The following is a 23,203-nucleotide window of genomic DNA, read 5'->3' as shown; positions in this document are numbered from 1 at the left end:
CTCGCTCTCTCTTCCTTCCTTGGAACAATCAGAACAGTCATTCTATGAGCTCAAGTCAGTCTCCTGGGAGATGACCTCATGAAGGCCCAGCTAGCCCATCAATGGCCTCAACACACAAATATGTGCATTACATATCGCATTGGCTAAAAATAACCTGCAGGTTGTTCTACTGTGTGACCTAAATAACACCCTATTCTCTATATAGTGTGCACTACTTTTGACCAGAGTTGTGCACACTATATTTTGACCGCGTGCGCACACACATTTGTTTGTTCTAATCTGGAGCTAGCTTTAAAGCTTCCCCTGTGCTACAGGTAGTCAGTGAATCAGCCACCTTCTGATCCTCCGACCCGTCTGCTGTTTCTCCCTCTACCTCGCTCTCTTTCTCCCCGAGTAGTCACTGTTCTGTCTGCATCTCCCCCTGTTCCGAGCCATTCCCTTCCATTGCTCACTCACTCACTCAGCCTGCCAGCCAGCCAAATGTGCCCAGGCAGAACCCTCCATGCTATCTATGGGCAGAAGAACTCAAGGTGAAGGTGTGTAATAATATGAAGTTAACCATGTCATTTTCCCCTTCGTTAGATTTTGGCTTTGGGAACTTCTTCCAGCCCGGGGAGCCCCTGGCCACGTGGTGCGGCAGCCCCCCCTACGCCGCTCCGGAGGTGTTCGAGGGACAACAGTACGAGGGCCCCCAGCTGGACATCTGGGTAAGACAATGCTCTTGTTTGCATCCTAAATGGCATCCCTATTCCCTCAGTAGTGCCCTATTGGCCTTGGTCCCCAGTAGTGCACTATATAAGGAATAGGCTGCCATTTTGGACACACACCTGCTCTGCGATGAATCACAAATACTGCTACTAGTACCTCGGTGTTACACACTGAGTGTCCCAGAACTGACTGCACATTGTCTTTGAAACTGGACCTACTCTCATCATGGGCATTAGAAGCAATAGTGAGGCCAACCAATGTGCTTCAGATCAGATTAAACAAAGAGAAAACTGGGGGAGGTCTGCATCCCAAATGGTACCCTACTCCCCACATAGTGCACTACTTTTGACCAGAGCCCTATCAAAAGCAGTGCGCTGTATAAGGAATAAGTTGCCATTTGGGATGCATCCAAGGTGCTCAACTGAGAGGTGGGAGTTTTTTTGTTAAAAGATACTGGACATGATTTGCGTTGGGGGATCTGATTGTGAATCATCAACCCTTGTCTGCTGATCTATTGTTTGCTTTCCCCCTAAGCCTTGTAGTGTTAAGTGTATGATAATTACATCTTGCCCTAAACCAAATAGCCCTACCTACAGTGGAGGGAAAAAGTATTTGATCCCCTGCTGATTTTGTGCGTTTGCCCACTTACAAAGAAATGATCCGTCCATAATTTTAATGGTAGGTTTATTTGAACAGTGAGAGACAGAATAACAACAACAAAAATCCAGAAAAACGCATATCAAAAATGTTATAAAATGATTTGCATTTTAATGAGGGAAATAAGTATTTGACCCCTCTGCAAAACATGACTTAGTACTTGGTGGCAAAACCCTTGTTGGCAATCACAGAGGTCAGACGTTTCTTGTAGTTGGCCACCAGGTTTGCACACATCTCAGGAGGGATTTTGTCCCACTCCTTTTGCAGATCTTCTCCAAGTCATTAAGGTTTCAAGGCTGAGGTTTGGCAACTCGAACCTTCAGCTCCCTCCACAGATTTTCTATGGGATTAAGGTCTGGAGACTGGCTAGGCCACTCCAGGACCTTAATGTTCTTCTTCTTGAGCCACTCCTTTGTTGCCTTGGCCGTGTGTTTTGGGTCGTTGTCATGCTGGAATACCCATCCACGACCCATTTTCAATGCCCTGGCTGAGGGAAGGAGGTTCTCACCCAAGATTTGACGGTACATGGCCCCGTCAAATGATGCAGTGAAGTTGTCCTGTCCCCTTAGCATAAAAACACCCCCAAAGAATAATGTTTCCACCTCCATGTTTGACGGTGGAGATGGTGTTCTTGGGGTCATAGGCAGCATTCCTCCTCCTCCAAACACGGCGAGTTGAGTTGATGCCAAAGAACTCCATTTTGGTCTCATCTGACCACAACACTTTCACCAGTTGTACTCTGAATCATTCAGATGTTCATTGGCAAACTTCAGATGGGCATGTATATGTATTCTTGAGCAGGGGGACCTTGTGGGCGCTGCAGGATTTCAGTCCTTCACGGCGTAGTATGTTACCAATTGTTTTCTTGGTGACTATGGTCCCAGCTGCCTTGAGATCATTGACAAGATCCTCCCGTGTAGTTCTGGGCTGATTCCTCACCGTTCTCATGATCATTGCAACTCCACGAGGTGAGATCTTGCATGGTGCCCCAGGCCGAGGGATATTGACAGTTTTTTTGTGTTTCTTCCATTTGCGAATAATCGCACCAAATGTTGTCACCTTATCACCAAGCTGCTTGGCATTCCAGCCTTGTGTAGGTCTACAATCTTGTCCCTGACATCCTTGGAGAGCTCTTTGGTCTTGGCCATGGTGGAGAGTTTGAAATCTGATTGATTGATTGATTGCTTCTGTGGACAGGTGTCTTTTATACAGGTAACAAACTGAGATTAGGCGCACTCCCTTTAAGAGTGTGCTCCTAATCTCAGCTCGTTACCTGTATAAAGGACACCTGGGAGCCAGAAATCTTTCTAATTGAGAGGGGGTCAAATAGATGCACTATTAGATTTAGATGCACTATTGTAAAGTGGTTGTTCCACTGGATATAATAAGGTGAATGCACCGATTTGTAAGTCGCTCTGGATAAGAGCGTCTGCTAAATGACTTAAATGTAAATGTTAAATGGGTCAAATACTTATTTCCCTCATTAAAATGCAAATCAATTTATAACATTTTTGACATGCGTTTTTCTGGATTTTTGTTGTTGTTATTCTGTCTCTCACTGTTGAAATAAACCTACCATTAAAATTATAGACTGATCATTTCTTTGTCAGTGGGCAAACGTACAAAATCAGCAGGGGATCAAATACTTTTTTCCCCCCACTGTACCCTCTTTTTCAAAGGTGCCCTGAAAACATCATATGCGAGCATAAGATTTCCCAAACTCTTTTTATAGCCCTCCCTGTTTTACGGCATATTGAACTCACCCTCGCATACATCTAGGTGCCTTTGTACATGATGGATCTAGTTATGTGAGTGTAAAGATTTTTCCCACTGCAGCCCCTGACCTAGTGTGTGTGTGTGTCTGCATGCCTGCCTGCGTGGTTGGGTGTCTCAATGTAGAGTATGGGGGTGGTGCTGTACGTGCTGGTGTGTGGCGCCCTGCCCTTTGATGGCCCCACCCTGCCCGTGCTCCGACAGCGCGTCTTGGAGGGTCGCTTCCGCATCCCCTACTTCATGACAGAAGGTGAGACTCAATAACATAGTGCTTACACCCCAAAAAGGCCTGAAGTAACACCATTGCTCCTATGAAAAAACACCATCCGATGCCAAACAGCAGTCTGTGTTGTTGTTGGAATGGGTTTTGTTCGCTGGTGGATACCAGCAGAGGACATTAAAGGAGCAATATGGCATATGAAAAACAACAAAATGGTCACTCCACAACTTGTTTTGGTAAACTGCTGAGGGATGGGGCTGTAGAATTTTAATCTCCTCGAATCAATGGTGACATAGTTCATTTAATAGTCCCCAAAAATGTATATACTAATCCCGGATTACCCCTTTAACTGGCTGCTTGGAGCTCTTCAGAATCCACTCTGTTGTGTCTCACCACTGCACAGGGGTCTAGCATGCAAGGAAAGCATAGACCGCTTTTGACATGAGGCTCAACTGCATGGCATAAATACCTGTTCAAAACACCTGTCCAAAATGGAACCCATTTACTACTAGGGCAGGGAATTGCCAGTGACATCATGATACGATATGGGGCTGTAGATATATATTTTATTTATTTATTATTATTTTTAATTTTTTTAAGGGGGTAGATCAGCTTTATTATTGCAGATAGATTGTAGCTTCCATCAATGTAATCGTCTGCATCATTTCCAATTCCCCATATATTATTTTTGTAAATACACTGCTCAACAAAAATAAAGGGAACACTTAAACAACACAATGTAACTCCAAGTCAATCACATTTCTGTGAAATCAAACTGTCCACTTAGGAAGCAACACTGATTGACAATACATTTCACATGCTGTTGTGCAAATGGAATAGACAACAGGTGGAAATTATAGGCAATTAGCAAGACACCCCCAATAAAGGAGTGGTTCTGCAGGTGGGGACCACAGACCACTTCTCAGTTCCTACGCTTCCTGGCTGATGTTTTGGTCACTTTTGAATGCTGGCGGTGCTTTCACTCTAGTGGTAGCATGAGACGGAGTCTACAACCCACACAAGTGGCTCAGGTAGTGCAGCTCATCCAGGATGGCACATCAATGCGAGCTGTGGCAAGAAGGTTTGCTGTGTCTGTCAGCGTAGTGTCCAGAGCATGGAGGCGCTACCAGGAGACAGGCCAGTACATCAGGAGACGTGGAGGAGGCCGTAGGAGGGCAACAACCCAGCAGCAGGACCGCTACCTCCGCCTTTGTGCAAGGAGGAGCAGGAGAAGCACTGCCAGAGCCCTGCAAAATGACCTCCAGCAGGCCACAAATGTGCATGTGTCTGCTCAAACGTCAGAGACTCTATGAGGGTGGTATGAGGGCCCGACGTCCACAGGTGGGGGTTGTGCTTACAGCCCAACACCGTGCAGGAAGTTTGGCATTTGCCAGAGAACGCCAAGATTGGCAAATTCACCACTGGCGCCCTGTGCTCTTCACAGATGAAAGCAGGTTCACACTGAGCACGTGACAGACGTGACAGAGTCTGGAGACGCCGTGGAGAACGTTCTGCTGCCTGCAACATTCTCCAGCATGACCGGTTTGGCGGTGGATCAGTCATGGTGTGGGGTGGCATTTCTTTGGGGGGGCCGCACAGCCCTCCATGTGCTCGCCAGAGGTAGCCTGACTGCCATTAGGTACCGAGATGAGATCCTCAGACCCCTTGTGAGACCATATGCTGGTGCGGTTGGCCCTGGGTTCCTCCTAATGCAAGACAATGCTAGACCTCATGTGGCTGGAGTGTGTCAGCAGTTCCTGCAAGACGAAGGCATTGATGCTATGGACTGGCCCGCCCGTTCCCCAGACCTGAATCCAATTGAGCACATCTGGGACATCATGTCTCGCTCCATCCACCAATGCCATGTTGCACCACAGACTGTCCAGCAGTTGGTGGATGCTTTAGTCCAGGTTTGGGAGGAGATCCCTCAGGAGACCATCCGCCACCTCATCAGGAGCATGCCCAGGCGTTGTAGGGAGGTCATACAGGCACGTGGAGGCCACACACACTACTGAGCCTCATTTTGACTTGTTTTAAGGACATTACATCAAAGTTGGATCAGCCTGTAGTGTGGTTTTCCACTTTAATTTTGAGTGTGACTCCAAATCCAGACCTCCATGGGTTGATAAATTGGATTTCCATTGATTATTTTTGTGTGATTTTGTTGTCAGCACATTCAACTATGTAAAGAAAAAAGTATTTAATAAGATTATTTCTTTCATTCAGATCTAGGATGTGTTGTTTAAGTGTTCCCTTCATTTTTTTGAGCAGTATATATACAGTTGATGTCAGAAGTTTACATACACTTAGGTTGGAGTCATTAAAACTTGTTTTTCAACCACTCCACAAATGTCTTGTTAACAAGTCGGTTAGGACCTCTACTTTTTGCCTGACACAAGTTGTTTACAGACAGATTATTTAACTTATAATTCACTGTATCACAATTCCAGTGGGTCAGAAGTTTACGTACACTAAGTTGACTGCCTGTAAACAGCTTGGGAAATTCCAGAAAATTGTCATGGCTTTAGAAGCTTCTGATATGCTAATTGACATCATTCGAGTCAATTGGATGTGTACTTGTGGATGTATTTCAAGGTCTACCTTCAAACTCAGTGTCTCTTTGCTTGACATCATAGGAAAATCAAAAGAAATCAGCCAAGACCTCACAATTTTTTTTCTATACCTCCACAAGTCATCCTTGGGAGCAATTTCCAAACACCTGAAGGTGCCACGTTCATCTGTACAAACAATAGTGTGCAAGTATAAACACCATGGGACCACACAGCTGTCATACCGCTCAGGAAGGAGACGCGTTCTGTCTCCTAGAGATGAATGTACTTTGGTGTGAAAAGTGCAAATCAATCCCAGAACAACAGCAAAGGACCGAGTCCTATATCGACATAACCTAAAAGGCCGCTCAGCAAGGAAGAAGCCACTGCTCCAAAACCGCCATAAAGAAAGCCAGACTACAGTTTGCAACTGCACATGGGGACAAAGATCAAACTTTTTGGAGAAATGTCCTCTGGTCTGATGAAACCAAAATAGAACTGTTTGGCCATAATGACCATCGTTATGTTTGGAGAAAAAAGTGGGAGGCTTGCAAGCCAAAGAACACCATCCCAACCTTGAAGGACATTTTACCCAAGTTAAACAATTTAAAGGCAATGCTGCCAAATACTAATTGAGTGTATGTAAACTTCTGACCCACTGGGAATGGGATGAAATACACCTTAGCCAAATATATTTAAACTCAGTTTATCACATTCCTGGCATTTAATCCTAGTAAAAATTCCCTGTCTTAGGTCAGTTAGGATCATCACTTTATTTTAAGAATGTGAAATGTCAGAATAATAGTAGAGGGAATGATTTATTTCGGCTTTTATTTCTTTCATCACATTCCCAGTGAGTCAGAAGTTTACATACACTCAATTTGTATTTGGTAGCGTTGCCTTTTAAATTGTTTAACTTGGGTCAAACGGTTCGGGTAGCCTTCCACAAGCTTCCCACAATATGTTGGGTGAATTTTGGCCCATTCCTCTTGACAGAGCTGGTGTAACTGAGTCAGGTTTGAAGGCCTCCTTGCTCGCACACACTTTTTCAGTTCTGCCCACACATTTTCTATAGGATTGAGGTCAGGGCTTTGTGATGGCCACTCCAATACCTTGTCTTTGTTGTCTTTAAGCCATTTTGTCAAAACTTTGGAAGTATGCTTGGGGTCATTTGCGACCAAGCTTTAACTTCCCGACTGATGTCTTGAGATGCTGCTTCAATATAATTATCCTTCCTCATGAAGCCACATAATTATCCTTCCTCGTGAAGCCATCTATTTTCTGAAGTGCACCAGACAGTCAATAATACAGTAGAAAAAGTATGTATACAGTGTGCAAATGAGGTAAGATAAGGGAGGTAAGGCAATAAATAGGCCATGGTGGCGAAGTAATTACAATATAGCAATTAAACACTGGAGTGATAGATGTGCAGAAGATGAATGTGCAAGTAGAGATACTGGGGGGGATGAGGTAGTTGGTTGGGCTATTTACAGATGGGCTATGTACAGGTGCAGTGATCTGTGAGCTGCTCTGACAGCTGGTGCTTAAAGTTAGTGAGGGAGATATGAGTCTCCAGCTTCAGTGATTTTTGCAATTCGTTCCAGTCATTGGCAGCAGAGAACTGGAAGGAAAGGTGGCCAAAGGAGGAATTTGCTTTGGGGGTGACCAGTTAAATATACCTGCTGCAGCGCGTGCTATGGGTGAGTGCTGCTATGGTGACCAGTGAGCTGAGATAAGGCAGGGCTTTACCTAGCAAAGACTTGTAGATGACCTGGAGCCAGTGGGTTTGGCAACGAGTATGAAGCGAGGGCCAGCCAACGAGAGTGTACAGGTCACAGTGGTGGGTAGTATATGGGGCTTTGGTGACAAAACGGATAGAACTGTGATAGACTGCATCCAGTTTGTTGAGTAGAGTGTTGGAGGCTACTTTGTAAATGACATCGCCGAAATCGAGGATCAGTAGGATGGTCAGTTTTACGAGGGTATGTTTGGCAGCATGAGTGAAGGATGTTTGTTGCGAAATAGGAAGCCGATTTCTAGATTTAATTTTGGATTGGAGATGCTTAATGTGAGTCTGGAAGGAGAGTTTACAGTCTAACCAGACACCTAGGTAGTTGTAGTTGTCCACATATTCTAAGTCAGAACCGTCCATAGTAGTGATGCTGGACGGGCGGACAGGTGCGGGCAGCGATCGGTTGAAGAGCATGCATTTAGTTTTACTTGCATTTAAGAGCAGTTGGAGGCCACGGAAGGAGAGTGGTATGGCATTGAAGCTCGTCTAGAGGTTAGTTAACAGTCTCCAAAGAAGGCCCAGAAGTATACAGAATGGTGTCGTCTGCATAGAGGTGGATCAGAGAATCACAAGCAGTAAAGCATCCCCACAACATGATGCTGCCACCCCCGAGCTTCACGGTTGGGATGGTGTTCTTCGGCTTGCAAGCCTCCCCTTTTTCCTCTAAACATAATGATGGTCATTATGGCCAAACAGTTCTCTTTTTGTTTCATCAGACCAGAAGACAATTCTCCAAAAAGTACGATCTTTGTCCCCATGTGCAGTTGCAAACCGTAGTCTGGCTTTTTTATGGTGGTTTTGGAGCAGTGGCTTCTTCCTTGCTGAGCGGCCTTTCAGGTTATGTTGATATTGAACTAGTTTTACTGTGGCTATAGATACTTTTGTACCTTCTTCCAACTATTTAGTCCTTGTTGAGATTGTAGGAGTGTTACTTAAGCCCCCTCGCCTGCCTGCCTGCAGCCCCACGGCCCGCTCCGGTCCTGTTCCCTCTTTTAGCTTCAGACGAGAAGAACAGAGTGCCGTTTCCTCCTACATTTCCTCCCTACATGTTCTGACTCTCTGCTACACATACACACACTGTACGGTACAGAGGCTCTCTATAACAAATCAGGCAGCGCTGTACTGTTAGTGCACTGCTTAGTTTTACCTCCAGTACTGTACATTCTTTGAAATCAGTATTGAAGTTGCCCTGGGCTATTGGGTGTAACAGAAATCCGAGATAAAGCAAGCGGGGGGGGGGGGCGGGACGGGACGGGACAACAAAAGAAAGGAAGTGTTAACCGTCCCGGCCCTGAATATTTCCATGGTAGTGTCATAATGTCCAAAATAGAAAGAAGAGGGTCAATGTGGATTACATAGTTTCTCTCGCTCATCCCTCTCTCTCATCCCTCTCTCTTGCTGGCTTTCTCTCCCAGAGAAGTGCTCATTTGGCAGCAGAGCAGTCATCATAAATAAGACCATAGATCGAAGGATGAGTAGGTAGCTCGGGCTGAAGAGGTGAGAAGAGGAGAGACTCAGACTAGCGCGCGTGCGCGCACAGAGAAACACAGATGCAAACACACGCACAGCCTCAGCCCGGTGGGCGGTAATCCTATTAAGACCCAGCGGTTAGTGACGTCAAGCTCATTTAGCTGCTAACTGAAGGTTAAGAGTCCTCTCCATCCTCCTCTGAGAGATGAGGGAGAAAGAGAAGGCGAGATGGAGAGGGATGGAGTTAAGAAGGCAGAGAGAGTAGGAATGAGAGGGGGATAGAAAGAGAACAACAGAGAGAAAGGAGAGGGGACGAACCCACTGCATTCCTGCCTGAGATCATTTGTTTTTCTTAGCGTGAGTAGTGGAGGCGCTCCTTCACTCCTTCCCTGTGGCCTGCCCTGCTTCAATAGAACCGCTTTGTTCCCCCAACATAACGTTTCAGCTGGAGCTTTCTCTTCACTCAAATGGGGGTTTTCTTCCCTCTGTACTCTCGGTACATGGTACACACAGTACACTCAGTATCACTGTCCCGGGCTGCGTGTTGTTGTGTATGGTCTGATGTGTCAGGGGCAAATGTGCAAAGTCAGACGTGACAAGAGAACACTCTCCTCTCTGTCATCCGACAGTCTCAAGTGAGGACTCTCTGTAATGGTTCTGAGTACCAGGGATTGTACATACATTTTCTTCCCCTTTCTCTCTCTGTCTCCATCTTTATTCTTCTTTCTCTCCCCTTCCCCCGCTCTTGTCCTCCCTCTCCCAGACTGCGAGCACCTGATCCGGAGGATGCTGGTGCTGGACCCGTCCAAGCGTCTGTCGGTAGCCCAGATCAAGGAGCACAAGTGGATGGCACTGGACGTGCCGGTGCAGAGGCCCATGCTGTACCAGCAGGAGAGCGACCTGGGCGTGGGCGAGTACAGCGAGCAGGTTCTGCGGCTCATGCACAGCCTGGGCATCGACCAACACAAGACAATCGAGGTGAAAGATGACCGAGAGAGATGGCGCCTTGTTTCTTATATAGGGCCCTGGTCAAAAGCAGTGCACTGTAAAGGGAATTGGGGTGCCATTTAGGACGCAGACAATATCTACGCTAGCAGAGCCGGCTTTAGCCATTTGGTGGCCCTAAGCAAGATTTGGTTGGACGGCACCCACCTCGTGGCAAACACTGTTTTGAGACCCAGACTGAGTTCCTTTTTTGCTCGCTTATGTCTGGAACCGGCCCTTTACACTAGCATACCAAAGAGAATGAAGAAATGTGTTATTTTATTTCTTTTTTATTTTACTTCACCTTTATTTAACCAGGTAGGCTAGTTGAGAACAAGTTCTCATTTACAAGTGCGACCTGGCCAAGATAAAGCAAAGCAGTGCGACACAAACAACATCACAGCGTTACACATGGAGTAAACAAGTGTACAGTCAATAACACAATGGAGAAAAGGAAAGTCTATATACAGTGTGTGCAAATGGCGTGAGGAGGTAAGGCAATAAATAGCCCATAGTAGCGAAGTAATTACAATTTAGCAAATTAACACTGGAGTGATAGATGAGCAGATGATGATGTGCAAGTAGAAATACTGGTGTTGTGCATGGATTGAAAGTAGTGTGCCAGAGTAGATATTGGCTGTATCTCTAAAGACACCCTATTATGAGTATTGATGTTAGCAAGGCTGTGGTCCTCTAGCTCAACTGGTAGAACATGGCTCTTGCAATGCCGGGATAGTGGGATTCGAACTAGCGACCTTTCGCTTACTGGCCCAACGGCTAGGCTACCTGCTGACCCTACGTGTAGTGGCTGTTTCAAGAAAACCAAACCATATATTACATTCAGGGTGAGGAACAATCTAACATCAAGTTATAAAATACTGAATTATCCCTTTAAAGATGCACTATGCAGAAATGGCTCAGCCACTTCCTCATTGCTAAAATTCTAATTGTTAGCCTTATTTCAGTTTGTGACAAAACAAGCAAGTGTCGTGTCATTGTACCATCTAAACCAGTGGTTCCCAACCTTTTTTGGTTACTGTACCACCAACTGAATTTTGCTCTGTCCAGTGTACCGCTGAAGTACCCCCCTCGTGCATTTTACCAGCAGGCCTTTGATCTCCTGAGTCTTCTCAAGTACCCCCTGTGGATAGGCCAAGTACCCCTGGTTGGGAACCACTGATCTAAACCGCTGTGAAATATATTTTTTACCGAAAATATTGTATTTTCAGCTGTTTTGAAGCAGGTTTACAAAACTGAAAGTAAAAGACTTAAAACTAAACTTAAGTACGGGAAGCATAGAAGTGGTGCACGTAGAATAAATCTAACGCTTCTTAGACTTGCTTTCAATGAGAATGACAGATCTATAACTCAGATTTCTATGTGAATTTGGTTGGTCGGGTCTCCCAAAAAGTTACATTGCAGCTTTAACATGGTTTGTCCCTCCCTGTGTCCAGTCGCTCCAGAACAAGAGTTACAACCACTTTGCTGCTATCTACTACCTGCTGGTGGAGCGTCTCAAGTCCCACCGCTGCAGTTTCCCTGTGGAGCAGCGGCTTGACGTACACCAGCGCCGGCCCAGCACCATCGCCGAGCAGACTGTCGTCAAGGTAACCCCCGCTTGTCTTTATCCCCGGTCGCCGGTTTTCAGCGCCACAAAGCAGATTTGTCTGTGTGGTGCATTAGTATGGTTGTCTGTGGTCCTAAGGATCAAAGACATTTCCATTCACACACCTGGCTTTTCAAAGAACATGTATTCATTCATTCATTCATTAATGAAGCGTCTTTTCTCTTCCTTTCGCTGCCATCTTTTTTTCCCCCCTCTATCCATTCAACTTCATTTCTTTCTTTTTTTCTCTTTCTGTTACCTTTCACCCTCTTCCTCTTTGATTCGCTCTCTATCCATTCCTTTTACCCTCTTCCTCTCTTTCTTTGATTCTCTATCCATTCCTTTTACCCTCTTCCTCTCTTTCTTTGATTCTCTATACATTCCTTTCACCCTCTTCCTCTCTTTCTTTGATTCTCTCTCCAACTTTTATCCTCATCTCTTTCTCCTGATCTTCCTCCCTCATTCTCTCTCGCTCTCTCTGTACCCCTCCATCTATCTCCCCTACAGCCGAGCGAGCCGAGCGGTGGCTCCCCCCAGGTGGGTCTCTTGCCCCAGGGGGTGCGGGGTCTCCTACGCTCCCCGGCCCTGCCTCAAGCCTCGGCCGATGCCTTCAACTTCCCGCAGTCGCCTCTTCTGCCTGAGCACAGCTTCATGGTCGAGGACGTGGCCACTCCTAAAGTAAGTCACAACACCAAACAACATGTCATCTAAGGTTACGAGCTATTCTGAACTGAAGCACCCAGGCCTGTGGACACCCACTATGTGGAGGGTTATCTAGTTATCCAGCTGGATAACACTGTTGACTTAGTGGAATTAAGGAAAAAACAAATGACAAAAATTGATGTTCCTATTGGACAAACTCAGGGAGAACCTCCCCTGTTTGAAAACGTTTCAAAAGGTTTTCTCCAACTGAACACGACCCCGTTGAGCACTTATTGCAACTGGACAGTGGTGATGCTACAGAGGACTGATCCTCCCCCCAGGCCACCCCAACCCCGACTGGCCACTGCAGTTGAGTTATCCAAGAGGGGACTCTTGTCTGTATTTAATTTAGTTTAGCCCACTCGTGCTGCCTTCTCCTTTCTCCCTCCTTTCCTCCCCAGGGGGCTCTTTGTTCAAGGCTGTCCCCAACTCCCCACAGCCAGGCAGCGAGAGAACAGAGCGTTGCCAGTTTGGCACTCAATAGAACAACAACACAAAATCAGCTGAGGAGTGACACAGTCCGGCCCCAGTCCCCTCTTACCCCCTTTTATACATTGTGTCAGAACTTCTAGTTAGTTCCGCCTGAGGTTGCATCCTAAATGGCACCCGACTCCCTATTTAGTAGTGCACTACTTTTGACCTGGGCCCTGGTCAGAAGTGGTGCACTATAAAGGGAATATGGTACCATATGGGATGCTGCCTGAGTGATGGATGGTGGTAACTGCGTCACAGTTATGTTATGAAAGAGCTCTGACTCACATTTCGCTGAGGTCGGGGCTCCACAGTAGAGTACATAAGCTGGGACCGTGACGGTGTGTTAAATCCCCTGTCCTATTCTGACCCCTCCTGACCTGGACCTGCTGCTAATGCTACTTGTCTGGCCCCCATTCTCTCTTCTGCATCCCAAATGGCACTCTATTCCCTATATAGTGCACTACATTTGATCAGGTCCCATAGATTTCCTATATAGTGCACTACTTTTGACCAGGACCCTATGGGGAAACCCTATGGGCCATGGTCATAAGTAGTGCACTGTACAGGGAACAGGGTGCTATTTGGGACACACTCTGTCTGTGCACCCTGCCCTAGCCACAGCCTGGTTATCAGAGGGGGAATGGAGGGATGTGTCTTGCCCTGTGAGCAGGTCCCCAGAGCCCTTAAGGCTTAGGCACTGGGCTGGCTGGGTCTAACAGTAACCGCACGGCCAGCTGCCTCTCGCTAGTTTATGTAAGCCACTACACTCAGCCCCATCCTTCCTTTCTATCTGTCTGTCTCTGTCTGTCTGTCACTGGCTGGGGCCACACATCTGATATGACAGCTGCCAGTTCTCTACAGCTCGGGCACAATCAGAGACCTCTCTCTCTCACACACACACACACACACACACTAGGAGCACACGCACACTTCGTGTTGGACCATGTGACATCTGCTGTACTCTTGTCCCTGCACGTCTGGATCCAGACTCTCTCCCTTACTCCCCTCCTCTGCTAAGTGTCTGTCTTCATCTGTGCCAGACTGTGACCTTTTCTTCCAGCCTGGCCAGGCTTTAGCGTTCGACTTCGCTCCTGACGTCAGCGCTCTACGTTGAGCAATCTACCATTCCCCTGCTTTCTGCTGTGTGTTGAACAGCTGCCTTATACGCACAGAACCTACACGAGTTTTATTTTGACCACTTCATTATTTATCACTTTTACAACCCATTTTTTTCTTAACTGACGAACTATACTTAAAAAAAAAAATATTAATCTTGCGAGAGATTAAATCAAAATAACGCTCAAGTGTTATCTTGGTGAGGGAACACGGCGTGGCCCCTCAAGAACAAGGAACTAGCATGATCTCAGCAGCAGGAGCACCAGCAGAACACATGACCAGGATGCTGCCTGTTGAGCCCGTTCCCTCTGCCCTCCCTCACTCTTGATGAGCCCCGCTGGCTCTAGACACTGTAGGGACTAGGAATGAATCCCAAATGGCACCCTGTTACCTATTTTAGTGCACTACTTTTGGTCAAACTAGTGCACTAAAAAGGTGCCTTTTTTCAGTTTTTTTTTCGCCTTCGTTTAACTAGGCAAGTCAGTTAAGAACAAATTCTTATTTTCAATGACGGCCTAGGAACAGTGGGTTAACTGCCTTGTTCAGGGGCAGAACGACAGATTTTTACTTTGTCAGCTCGGGGATTCGATCTTGCAACCTTTCGGTTACTAGTCCAACGCTCTAACCACTGGGCTACCTGCCGCCCCTTTTGGATGCACAATAGGCACGAGTGCAGTAATAGGCTGGTGTGGCCTGGGTTCGTGCAGCCAGCCCCTCTCCGTCCCCAGTGTGTTGAGTAACAGGCAGCATTCCTGGCCCAGCACGCTTCAGGGGACTGGGTTCAGGAATTGTACAAAGCGGCTCTGACTGGAGGAGCCCAGGGTTCTGGTTACCCCAGCAACTCATCCAGATGATCCGTGTCAGCGAGGGGTGTGTCAGAGAGGCAGACGGAGTGTGTGCGAGTGCGTGAGAGATTTGTGTCAGAGGGAGACATTTGTGTGCGAGAGAGACACTGTGAGCGAGAGGCGTGTGTGATGAGCGAGCCTGATTGTGTCTGTGTCTGTGGGAGAGTCTCTCGCTGCATTCGGCCAAAGCACACTTCCTGTGCATGCATACCAGACTTCCTCCCCTCTCACAATGTCTGAGCAACGGGGGGGATAGAAAGAGAGAGAGAGAGATGGCAGACACATTTTGTTTACTCATCCAGCCCCCACACCTTGCAGTATTGTAGGTGCAGAGCTGTCCACTCCAATAACACAAGTGGAGAGGACCCTCTGGATGTGTACATTAGGGGAAAGCTGCCTGGTCATGAATTAACCGATAGAGGAGCCATTTCCCTCTTAGGGTGTGTGTGAGAGACAGAGAAGGAGGTCCCATTCACGTCCATAGAATCTCATGCTGCCCCGTAGGAATGAAGATAAATGGGGAGAGCAAAGTGTAATGGAGGTGTTTAGGTGAGACCCTCTCTCATTGGGGTAACCTTGCCTGGCTGCTGGAAACTCGCGTGAGCTCCCCAGAGCGAATGCCCTGAGAGTCTGTGTTGGTAACCCAGTTTGAACTCTATTGCGAGTTCCCAAGGACTATGGATGAAAATGAGCTCTTTTGCGAACACCTGGCACTTGAGCATTGATATGGAAAGGGAATGAATGACTAATGTCCACTGTCCCAACTGTGCAACTCTCGCTTCAAGAGAGCGAGAGTTGCACCCCTTCTGAAAAAACCTACACTCGATCCCTCCGATGTCAACAACTACAGACCAGTATCCCTTCTTTCTTTTCTCTCCAAAACTCTTGAACGTGCCGTCCTTGGCCAGCTCTCCTGCTATCTCTCTCAGAACGACCTTCTTGATCCTAATCAGTCAGGTTTCAAGACTGGGCATTCAACTGAGACTGCTCTTCTCTGTGTCACGGAGGCTCTCCGCACTGCTAAAGCTAACTCTCTCTCCTCTGCTCTCATCCTTCTAGACCTATCTGCTGCCTTTGATACTGTGAACCATCAGATCCTCCTCTCCACCCTCTCCGAGCTGGGCATCTCCGGCGCGGCCCACGCTTGGATTGCGTCCTACCTGACAGGTCGCTCCTACCAGGTGGCGTGGCGAGAATCTGTCTCCGCACCACGTGCTCTCACCACTGGTGTCCCCCAGGGCTCTGTTCTAGGCCCTCTCCTATTCTCGCTATACACCAAGTCACTTGGCTCTGTCATATCCTCACACGGTCTCTCCTATCATTGCTATGCAGACGACACACAATTAATCTTCTCCTTTCCCCCTTCCGACAACCAGGTGGCGAATCGCATCTCTGCATGTCTGGCAGACATATCAGTGTGGATGACGGATCACCACCTCAAGCTGAACCTCGGCAAGACGGAGCTGCTCTTCCTCCCGGGGAAGGACTGCCCGTTCCATGATCTCGCCATCACAGTTGACAACTCCCTTGTGTCCTCCTCCCAGAGTGCTAAGAACCTTGGCGTGATCCTGGACAACACCCTGTCGTTCTCCACTAACATCAAGGCGGTGACCCGATCCTGTAGGTTCATGCTCTACAACATTCGCAGAGTACGACCCTGCCTCACACAGGAAGCGGCGCAGGTCCTAATCCAGGCACTTGTCATCTCCCGTCTGGATTACTGCAACTCGCTGTTGGCTGGGCTCCCTGCCTGTGCCATCAAACCCCTACAACTCATCCAGAACGCCGCAGCCCGTCTGGTGTTCAACCTTCCCAAGTTCTCTCACGTCACCCCGCTCCTCCGCTCTCTCCACTGGCTTCCAGTTGAAGCTCGCATCCGCTACAAGACCATGGTGCTTGCCTACGGAGCTGTGAGGGGAACGGCACCTCCGTACCTTCAGGCTCTGATCAGGCCCTACACCCAAACAAGGGCACTGCGTTCATCCACCTCTGGCCTGCTCGCCTCCCTACCTCTGAGGAAGCACAGTTCCCGCTCAGCCCAGTCAAAACTGTTCGCCGCTCTGGCACCCCAATGGTGGAACAAGCTCCCTCACGATGCCAGGACAGCGGAGTCAATCACCACCTTCCAGAGACACCTGAAACCCCACCTCTTTAAGGAATACCTGGGATAGGATAAAGTAATCCTTCTAACCCCCCCCCCCCCCCCCCCCCCTTTAAAAGATTTAGATGCACTATTGTAAAGTGGTTGTTCTACTGGATATTATAGGTGAATGCACCAATTTGTAAGTCGCTCTGGATAAGAGCGTCTGCTAAATGACTTAAATGTAAATGTAAATGTCCCTGTGAAATACATTTCATAAATGGATTGCTCCAGCAAACAACTCACCGTGCCTCTCCCTGTCTTTGCCTTTAGGTGAATGGCTGCATGCTGGACCCCCTGCCCCCCACAGTGCTGCGCAAGTCCAGCGCGTCGTCACCCAGTAACATGATGGAGACGTCCATCGACGAGGGCATAGAGACGGAGGAGCCCGACGCCGAGGACGACCCCGCCCACCTCTTCTCCGCCTTCCAGACGGCCCGCTTCGGCCAGCGCCGACACACCCTGTCCGAGGTCACGAACCAGCTGGGCCCCGTCATCAACCAAGGTCAGAACTGAACCAAGGTTCAGGGACATTAGAGAATCATAAAGGTCATTGGCTAGATAGGGGGACATACGATGGGTTGTTGATCTGCTAAGCCAGCAAGTATTGCGTATGTGAATGGTGAAAATGTGCGCATCCAGTGCAAATTGTTATTTTAAAGGCACATTTATTCATAGGTGGATGGATGAGTGGATGGATGGATGAGTGGATGGACTGGTTTTATTTATTTATTGTATCTAGCTGAGGCCAGAGGGGTACACTACAAAGCAGGATCAACGAGTTAGCCAGCTAACTTTTATAAAAAACTGACTTAACTATTGATTTTCTGGTTAATTTAAGAAAGCTAAACTTAGTGTGTTTTGGTTGTTGAGGCAATTAGACCATGCCCATTTCATGCTTATCTTCTTAAAAAAGAAATAGTTATTTCAGAATATTCTGGGAAGTTAACTGGCTAAGTCATTGGTCTTGCTTTGTAGCATACCCCTCAGGAATCTTTCCAGCGACCTTACCCGGGAAACGGGGCTGTGACGATTATGGAATTTGGGGTAACGATTAATTGTCATGCAAATGTGAACTGTTATATTCATAATTATAAAAAAAAAAAAGCTTGTAATGCATCTTAATACATATTTGAAAATGTAGCTATCACATACCTAATGAATACAAGACGGCTTCAGTGACACCCTTGTCTCTAACTATTGGTTTTGACAGCTTTGAGCTTTTGGAAATGAAGGGTCTCCACCCAACCATGTCGTTCTGCTCGTAAAATGATGGCTAACTTTACCCACTTCATGTAAAAAAAATGTTTTAAATCCTATTGGGTAAACTATATCTACTTGAATGTAAAGTTGAATCCCCTCTTATCATAACATGAATGTATGAAAAAACGATTATGACAACAACAAACGGTTATTGTCCATAGTGTCGGTTACACGTTTATATGGTAATTGTGCCAGGCCTACCTGGAAAAACCTGTGACCCTAATTAGAGCAATATCCAATACACCAGTAGTACTGTCAATGAACCCTTGCTTTCCTGTATTGCTGTGAACCAACAGGTAAACTGTTCACCATGGGCCACAACCCGTCCCTGGGCAGCGTGGACTCTGACATGGGCTACGACATGGGCTCCTTGCACAGTGACCTGGGTCTGCTGGAGGACGCCCCCTCTCTCAGCGAGGTGGTCCTGGCCAACACCCACAGTTCGGGGCCCCACATGACCCAGGGCCCCTTCATGAGCCAGCGGCCCCCTAACCCCACCATGCAGGGCCTGAGCTCCCAAAAGAGGGAGGCCCACAACCGCTCGCCCATCAGCTTCAGGGAGGGCCGCCGCGCTTCCGACACCTCCCTCACACAAGGTGAGATCCACTGGTTGTCTCTCGATCTTTACTCATCTCCGTCTCGAGCTTCCCGTTTCTTTCACCCCGTCTTTCCCTCTACATTTCTCCATCTTTCTCTCTGTCGTCAGCCTCCGTCGCATAAGACACCCGGTGTGACTTTGCTCCAAAGTAGAGCACTATATACACCAGGGAATAGGGTGTCGTTTGCTAAATGAAAAATACAATTGACTTCAGGTCTCCACCTGAGCATCTTCTCCTCCCTCAACCCCTGAACATTAGGGCCCTGAGAGACGCCATCATCAAGGTCTCGGTCTCTAATCATTGCACAGACGACACGACACCCCTGTGAACCGCAGCTCATTCACACCCCTGCACGCACACACGTTCAAGCTGAAATTGGCTCTCATTCTCTTTATTTTCTTCTCTTTCACCACCCACTCTGTCTTTCGCTCTCTCTCTTTCTCTCTCTGATGATTCATTTTGTGAATCAGACTGCGCTTTGAAGGTTTGGCCCACATAGCTCTGTTTAATGTTTAATCCCGTAGCAGCAGCAGAAGCATCCTGTAAAGTAACTTAATTAATAGCGCTTAAAATGTATATACAGGAGGTGTGTGTGTGTGTGTGTGTGTGTGTGTGTGTGTGTGTGTGTGTGTGTGTGTGTGTTTGTGTGAGTGTGTGTGTGTGTGTGTGTGTGTGTGTCCCAGCTGCCTCTTCAGTCTGCGCACACACACAGCAGGAGCTAAGAGTCACCAGAGCCCCCACTTCTTTCTAATGGCTGTTTGAAGCTGCTGGGTTCTGCGTGCCGCTGCAAGGAGGAGATGTGGAGAAGCTTCTCCAATCTTTATATAGCCTTATTATTAGGATGAGTCAGGTCCCATGGTTCACGCCATCATGAACAGTCACCCAGCCTTTTAGGAGCTGGAGATGGATTTTTATTACAATCACCATTACACACACAATGTTACCACCCACACACACACTCATGACGTACATACTCTCTCCCTGCAGGCGGTGAAGGTAGGCTAGAAGTGATGGCTATTTCAGTCGGAGATGCAAGGGAACCGGGTTATAACAATTAGTTTGGATGCTATAATCCCCTGACTCCCAACTCTATGTTGTCAGGTCTGGTTGCGTTCCGGCAGCATCTCCAGAACCTGGCGCGGACCAAAGGCATCCTGGAGCTGAACAAACAGATGTATGAGCAGATGGGCTCCGGGGAGGACCCATCCTCCATGAGGACCCTGGGGCCCCATGCAAACCTGCAGAACCTGCTGGACCCCAAGTTGCAGGTCAGTACTGGCTCCACAGTGACAGAGAGTGAGACCCCACCCAGCAGCACCACTCCTGACCTCACCAGTGATTAGTTAGCCAGCCAGCCGGTGAATCACAGACCAGGCTGGTTATATAATGATCCGTCCGGACGAAGAGGCAGCCAATTGTCTCCTTGTTGACTGTCAGTCAGCCCCTGGAGCTGCACAGAGTGAATACAGCCATTGTTGAGGCAATACTGCTCCCCATAGCAATGACTGGTGCCCACTGGGCCTTCACTTGCTCAAGGACAGAAAAATAGGGAGCGAGAGAGAGTGTATAGGAAGCGAGAGACGGTATGGAGGGAGCGAGCGAGCGAGGGTGTGGAGGGAGCGAGGGAGCGAGCGAGCGAGGGTGTGGAGGGAGCGAGCGAGCGAGGGTGTGGAGGGAGCGAGCGAGGGAGGGAGCGAGCGAGCGAGCGAGGGAGGGAGCGAGGGAGGGAGCGAGCGAGCGAGCGTGGGGAGGGAGCGAGCGAGCGAGCGTGTGGAGGGAGCGAGCGAGCGAGAGTGTGGAGGGAGCGAGCGAGCGAGAGTGTGGAGGGAGCGAGCGAGCGAGAGTGTGGAGGGAGCGAGCGAGCGAGCGAGAGTGTGGAGGGAGCGAGCGAGCGAGCGAGAGTGTGGAGGGAGCGAGCGAGCGAGCGAGAGTGTGGAGGGAGCGAGCGAGCGAGCGAGAGTGTGGAGGGAGGGAGGGAGCGAGCGAGAGTGTGGAGGGAGGGAGGGAGCGAGCGAGAGTGTGGAGGGAGCGAGCGAGCGAGCGAGAGTGTGGAGGGAGCGAGCGAGCGAGCGTGTGGAGGGAGCGAGCGAGCGAGAGTGTGGAGGGAGCGAGCGAGCGAGAGTGTGGAGGGAGCGAGCGAGCGAGAGTGTGGAGGGAGCGAGCGAGCGAGAGTGTGGGAGGGAGCGAGCGAGCGAGAGTGTGGAGGGAGCGAGCGAGCGAGCGAGAGTGTGGAGGGAGCGAGCGAGCGAGCGAGAGTGTGGAGGGGAGCGAGCGAGCGAGCGAGAGTGTGGAGGGAGCGAGGCGAGCGAGCGAGAGTGTGGAGGGAGGGAGGGAGCGAGCGAGAGTGTGGAGGGAGGGAGGGAGCGAGCGAGAGTGTGGAGGGAGCGAGCGAGCGAGCGAGAGTGTGGAGGGAGCGAGCGAGCGAGCGAGAGTGTGGAGGGAGCGAGCGAGCGAGCGAGAGTGTGGAGGGAGCGAGCGAGCGAGCGAGAGTGTGGAGGGAGCGAGCGAGCGAGCGAGAGTGTGGAGGGAGGGAGGGAGCGAGCGAGCGAGAGTGTGGAGGGAGCGAGCGAGGGAGGGAGGGAGCGAGAGTGTGGAGGGAGGGAGCGAGCGAGAGTGTGGAGGGAGGGAGCGAGAGTGTGGAGGGAGGGAGCGAGCGAGCGAGTGGAGGGAGGGAGCGAGAGTGTGGAGGGAGGGAGCGAGCGAGCGAGAGTGTGGAGGGAGGGAGCGAGAGTGTGGAGGGAGGGAGCGAGCGAGCGAGAGTGTGGAGGGAGGGAGCGAGAGTGTGGAGGGAGGGAGGGAGCGAGCGAGCGAGAGTGTGGAGGGAGGGAGCGAGAGTGTGGAGGGAGGGAGGGAGCGAGCGAGCGAGAGTGTGGAGGGAGGGAGCGAGAGTGTGGAGGGAGGGAGGGAGCGAGCGAGAGAGGGTGTGGAGGGAGGGAGAGAGTGTGGAGGGAGGGAGCGAGCGAGCGAGAGTGTGGAGGGAGGGAGCGAGCGAGAGAGGGTGTGGAGGGAGGGAGAGAGTGTGGAGGGAGGGAGCGAGCGAGCGAGAGTGTGGAGGGAGGGAGCGAGCGAGCGAGGGTGTGGAGGGAGGGAGGGAGGGAGGGAGCGAGCGAGCGGAGGGAGGGAGGGGCGAGCGAGCGGAGGGAGGGTGTGGAGGGAGGGAGGGGGGAGCGAGCGAGCGAGCGTGTGGAGGGAGGGTGTGGAGGGAGGGAGCGAGCGAGCGAGCGTGTGGAGGGAGGGAGGGAGGGAGCGAGCGAGCGTGTGGAGGAGGGAGCGAGCGTGTGGAGGGAGGGAGCGAGCGAGCGTGTGGAGGGAGGGAGCGAGCGAGCGTGTGGAGGGAGGGAGCGAGCGAGCGAGCGTGTGGAGGGAGCGAGCGAGGGTAGGGAGGGAGGGAGGAGGGAGGGAGCGAGCGAGCGTGTGGAGGGGGGAGGGAGCGAGAGTGTGGAGGGAGGGAGGGAGCGAGCGAGCGAGAGTGTGGAGGGAGGAGGGAGGGAGCGAGCGAGCGAGCGTGTGGAGGGAGCGAGCGAGCGAGCGAGCGAGCGAGCGAGAGTGTGGAGGAGCGAGCGAGCGAGCGAGAGTGTGGAGGGAGCGAGCGAGCGAGCGAGAGTGTGGAGGGAGGGAGCGAGCGAGCGAGCGAGAGTGTGGAGGGAGGGAGCGAGCGAGCGAGCGAGCGAGCGAGCGAGCGAGAGTGTGGAGGGAGGGAGCGAGCGAGCGAGCGAGCGAGAGTGTGGAGGGAGGGAGCGAGCGAGCGAGCGAGTGTGGAGGGGGAGCGAGCGAGCGAGCGAGCGAGTGTGGAGGGAGGGAGCGAGCGAGCGAGCGAGCGAGAGTGTGGAGGGAGGGAGCGAGCGAGCGAGCGAGCGAGAGTGTGGAGGGAGGGAGCGAGCGAGCGAGCGAGAGTGTGGAGGGAGGGAGCGAGCGAGCGAGCGAGCGAGAGTGTGGAGGGAGGGAGCGAGCGAGCGAGCGAGCGAGTGTGGAGGGAGGGAGCGAGCGAGCGAGCGAGAGTGTGGAGGGAGCGAGCGAGCGGAGGGAGCGAGGGAGCGAGCGAGCGGAGGGAGCGAGCGAGCGAGCGAGCGAGAGTGTGGAGGGAGCGAGCGAGCGAGCGAGCGAGAGTGTGGAGGGAGCGAGCGAGCGAGCGTGTGGAGGGAGCGAGCGAGCGAGCGTGTGGAGGGAGCGAGCGAGCGAGAGTGTGGAGGGAGCGAGCGAGCGAGCGAGAGTGTGGAGGAGCGAGCGAGCGAGAGTGTGGAGGGAGCGAGCGAGAGTGTGGGGAGCAGCGAGCGAGAGTGTGGAGGAGCGAGCGAGCGAGAGTAG

The 23,203-nt window shown here is 50.3% G+C and overlaps 1 protein-coding gene across 1 annotated transcript in view; it reads left to right on the top strand.

Annotated features, from left to right (window-relative positions):
• sik2b (salt-inducible kinase 2b) overlaps positions 1-23,203 on the top strand; it is a 61,259-nt gene that overhangs the window by 33,045 nt on the left and 5,011 nt on the right. Inside the window, exons 5-12 of the mRNA XM_029714436.1 lie at positions 583-707; positions 3,265-3,388; positions 9,933-10,147; positions 11,608-11,760; positions 12,267-12,437; positions 17,310-17,541; positions 18,596-18,895; positions 20,000-20,166. Coding sequence (XP_029570296.1) covers positions 583-707; positions 3,265-3,388; positions 9,933-10,147; positions 11,608-11,760; positions 12,267-12,437; positions 17,310-17,541; positions 18,596-18,895; positions 20,000-20,166 — 1,487 coding nt within the window. The remainder of the gene's footprint in view (positions 1-582; positions 708-3,264; positions 3,389-9,932; positions 10,148-11,607; positions 11,761-12,266; positions 12,438-17,309; positions 17,542-18,595; positions 18,896-19,999; positions 20,167-23,203) is intronic.

This window comes from Salmo trutta, chromosome 26 (assembly GCF_901001165.1).
Source record: "Salmo trutta chromosome 26, fSalTru1.1, whole genome shotgun sequence".
NCBI classification, from domain to species: Eukaryota; Metazoa; Chordata; class Actinopteri; order Salmoniformes; family Salmonidae; genus Salmo; species Salmo trutta.
Note: the sequence above shows the minus strand (reverse complement) of the source record. Positions and strands in the feature narration are given on the sequence as shown.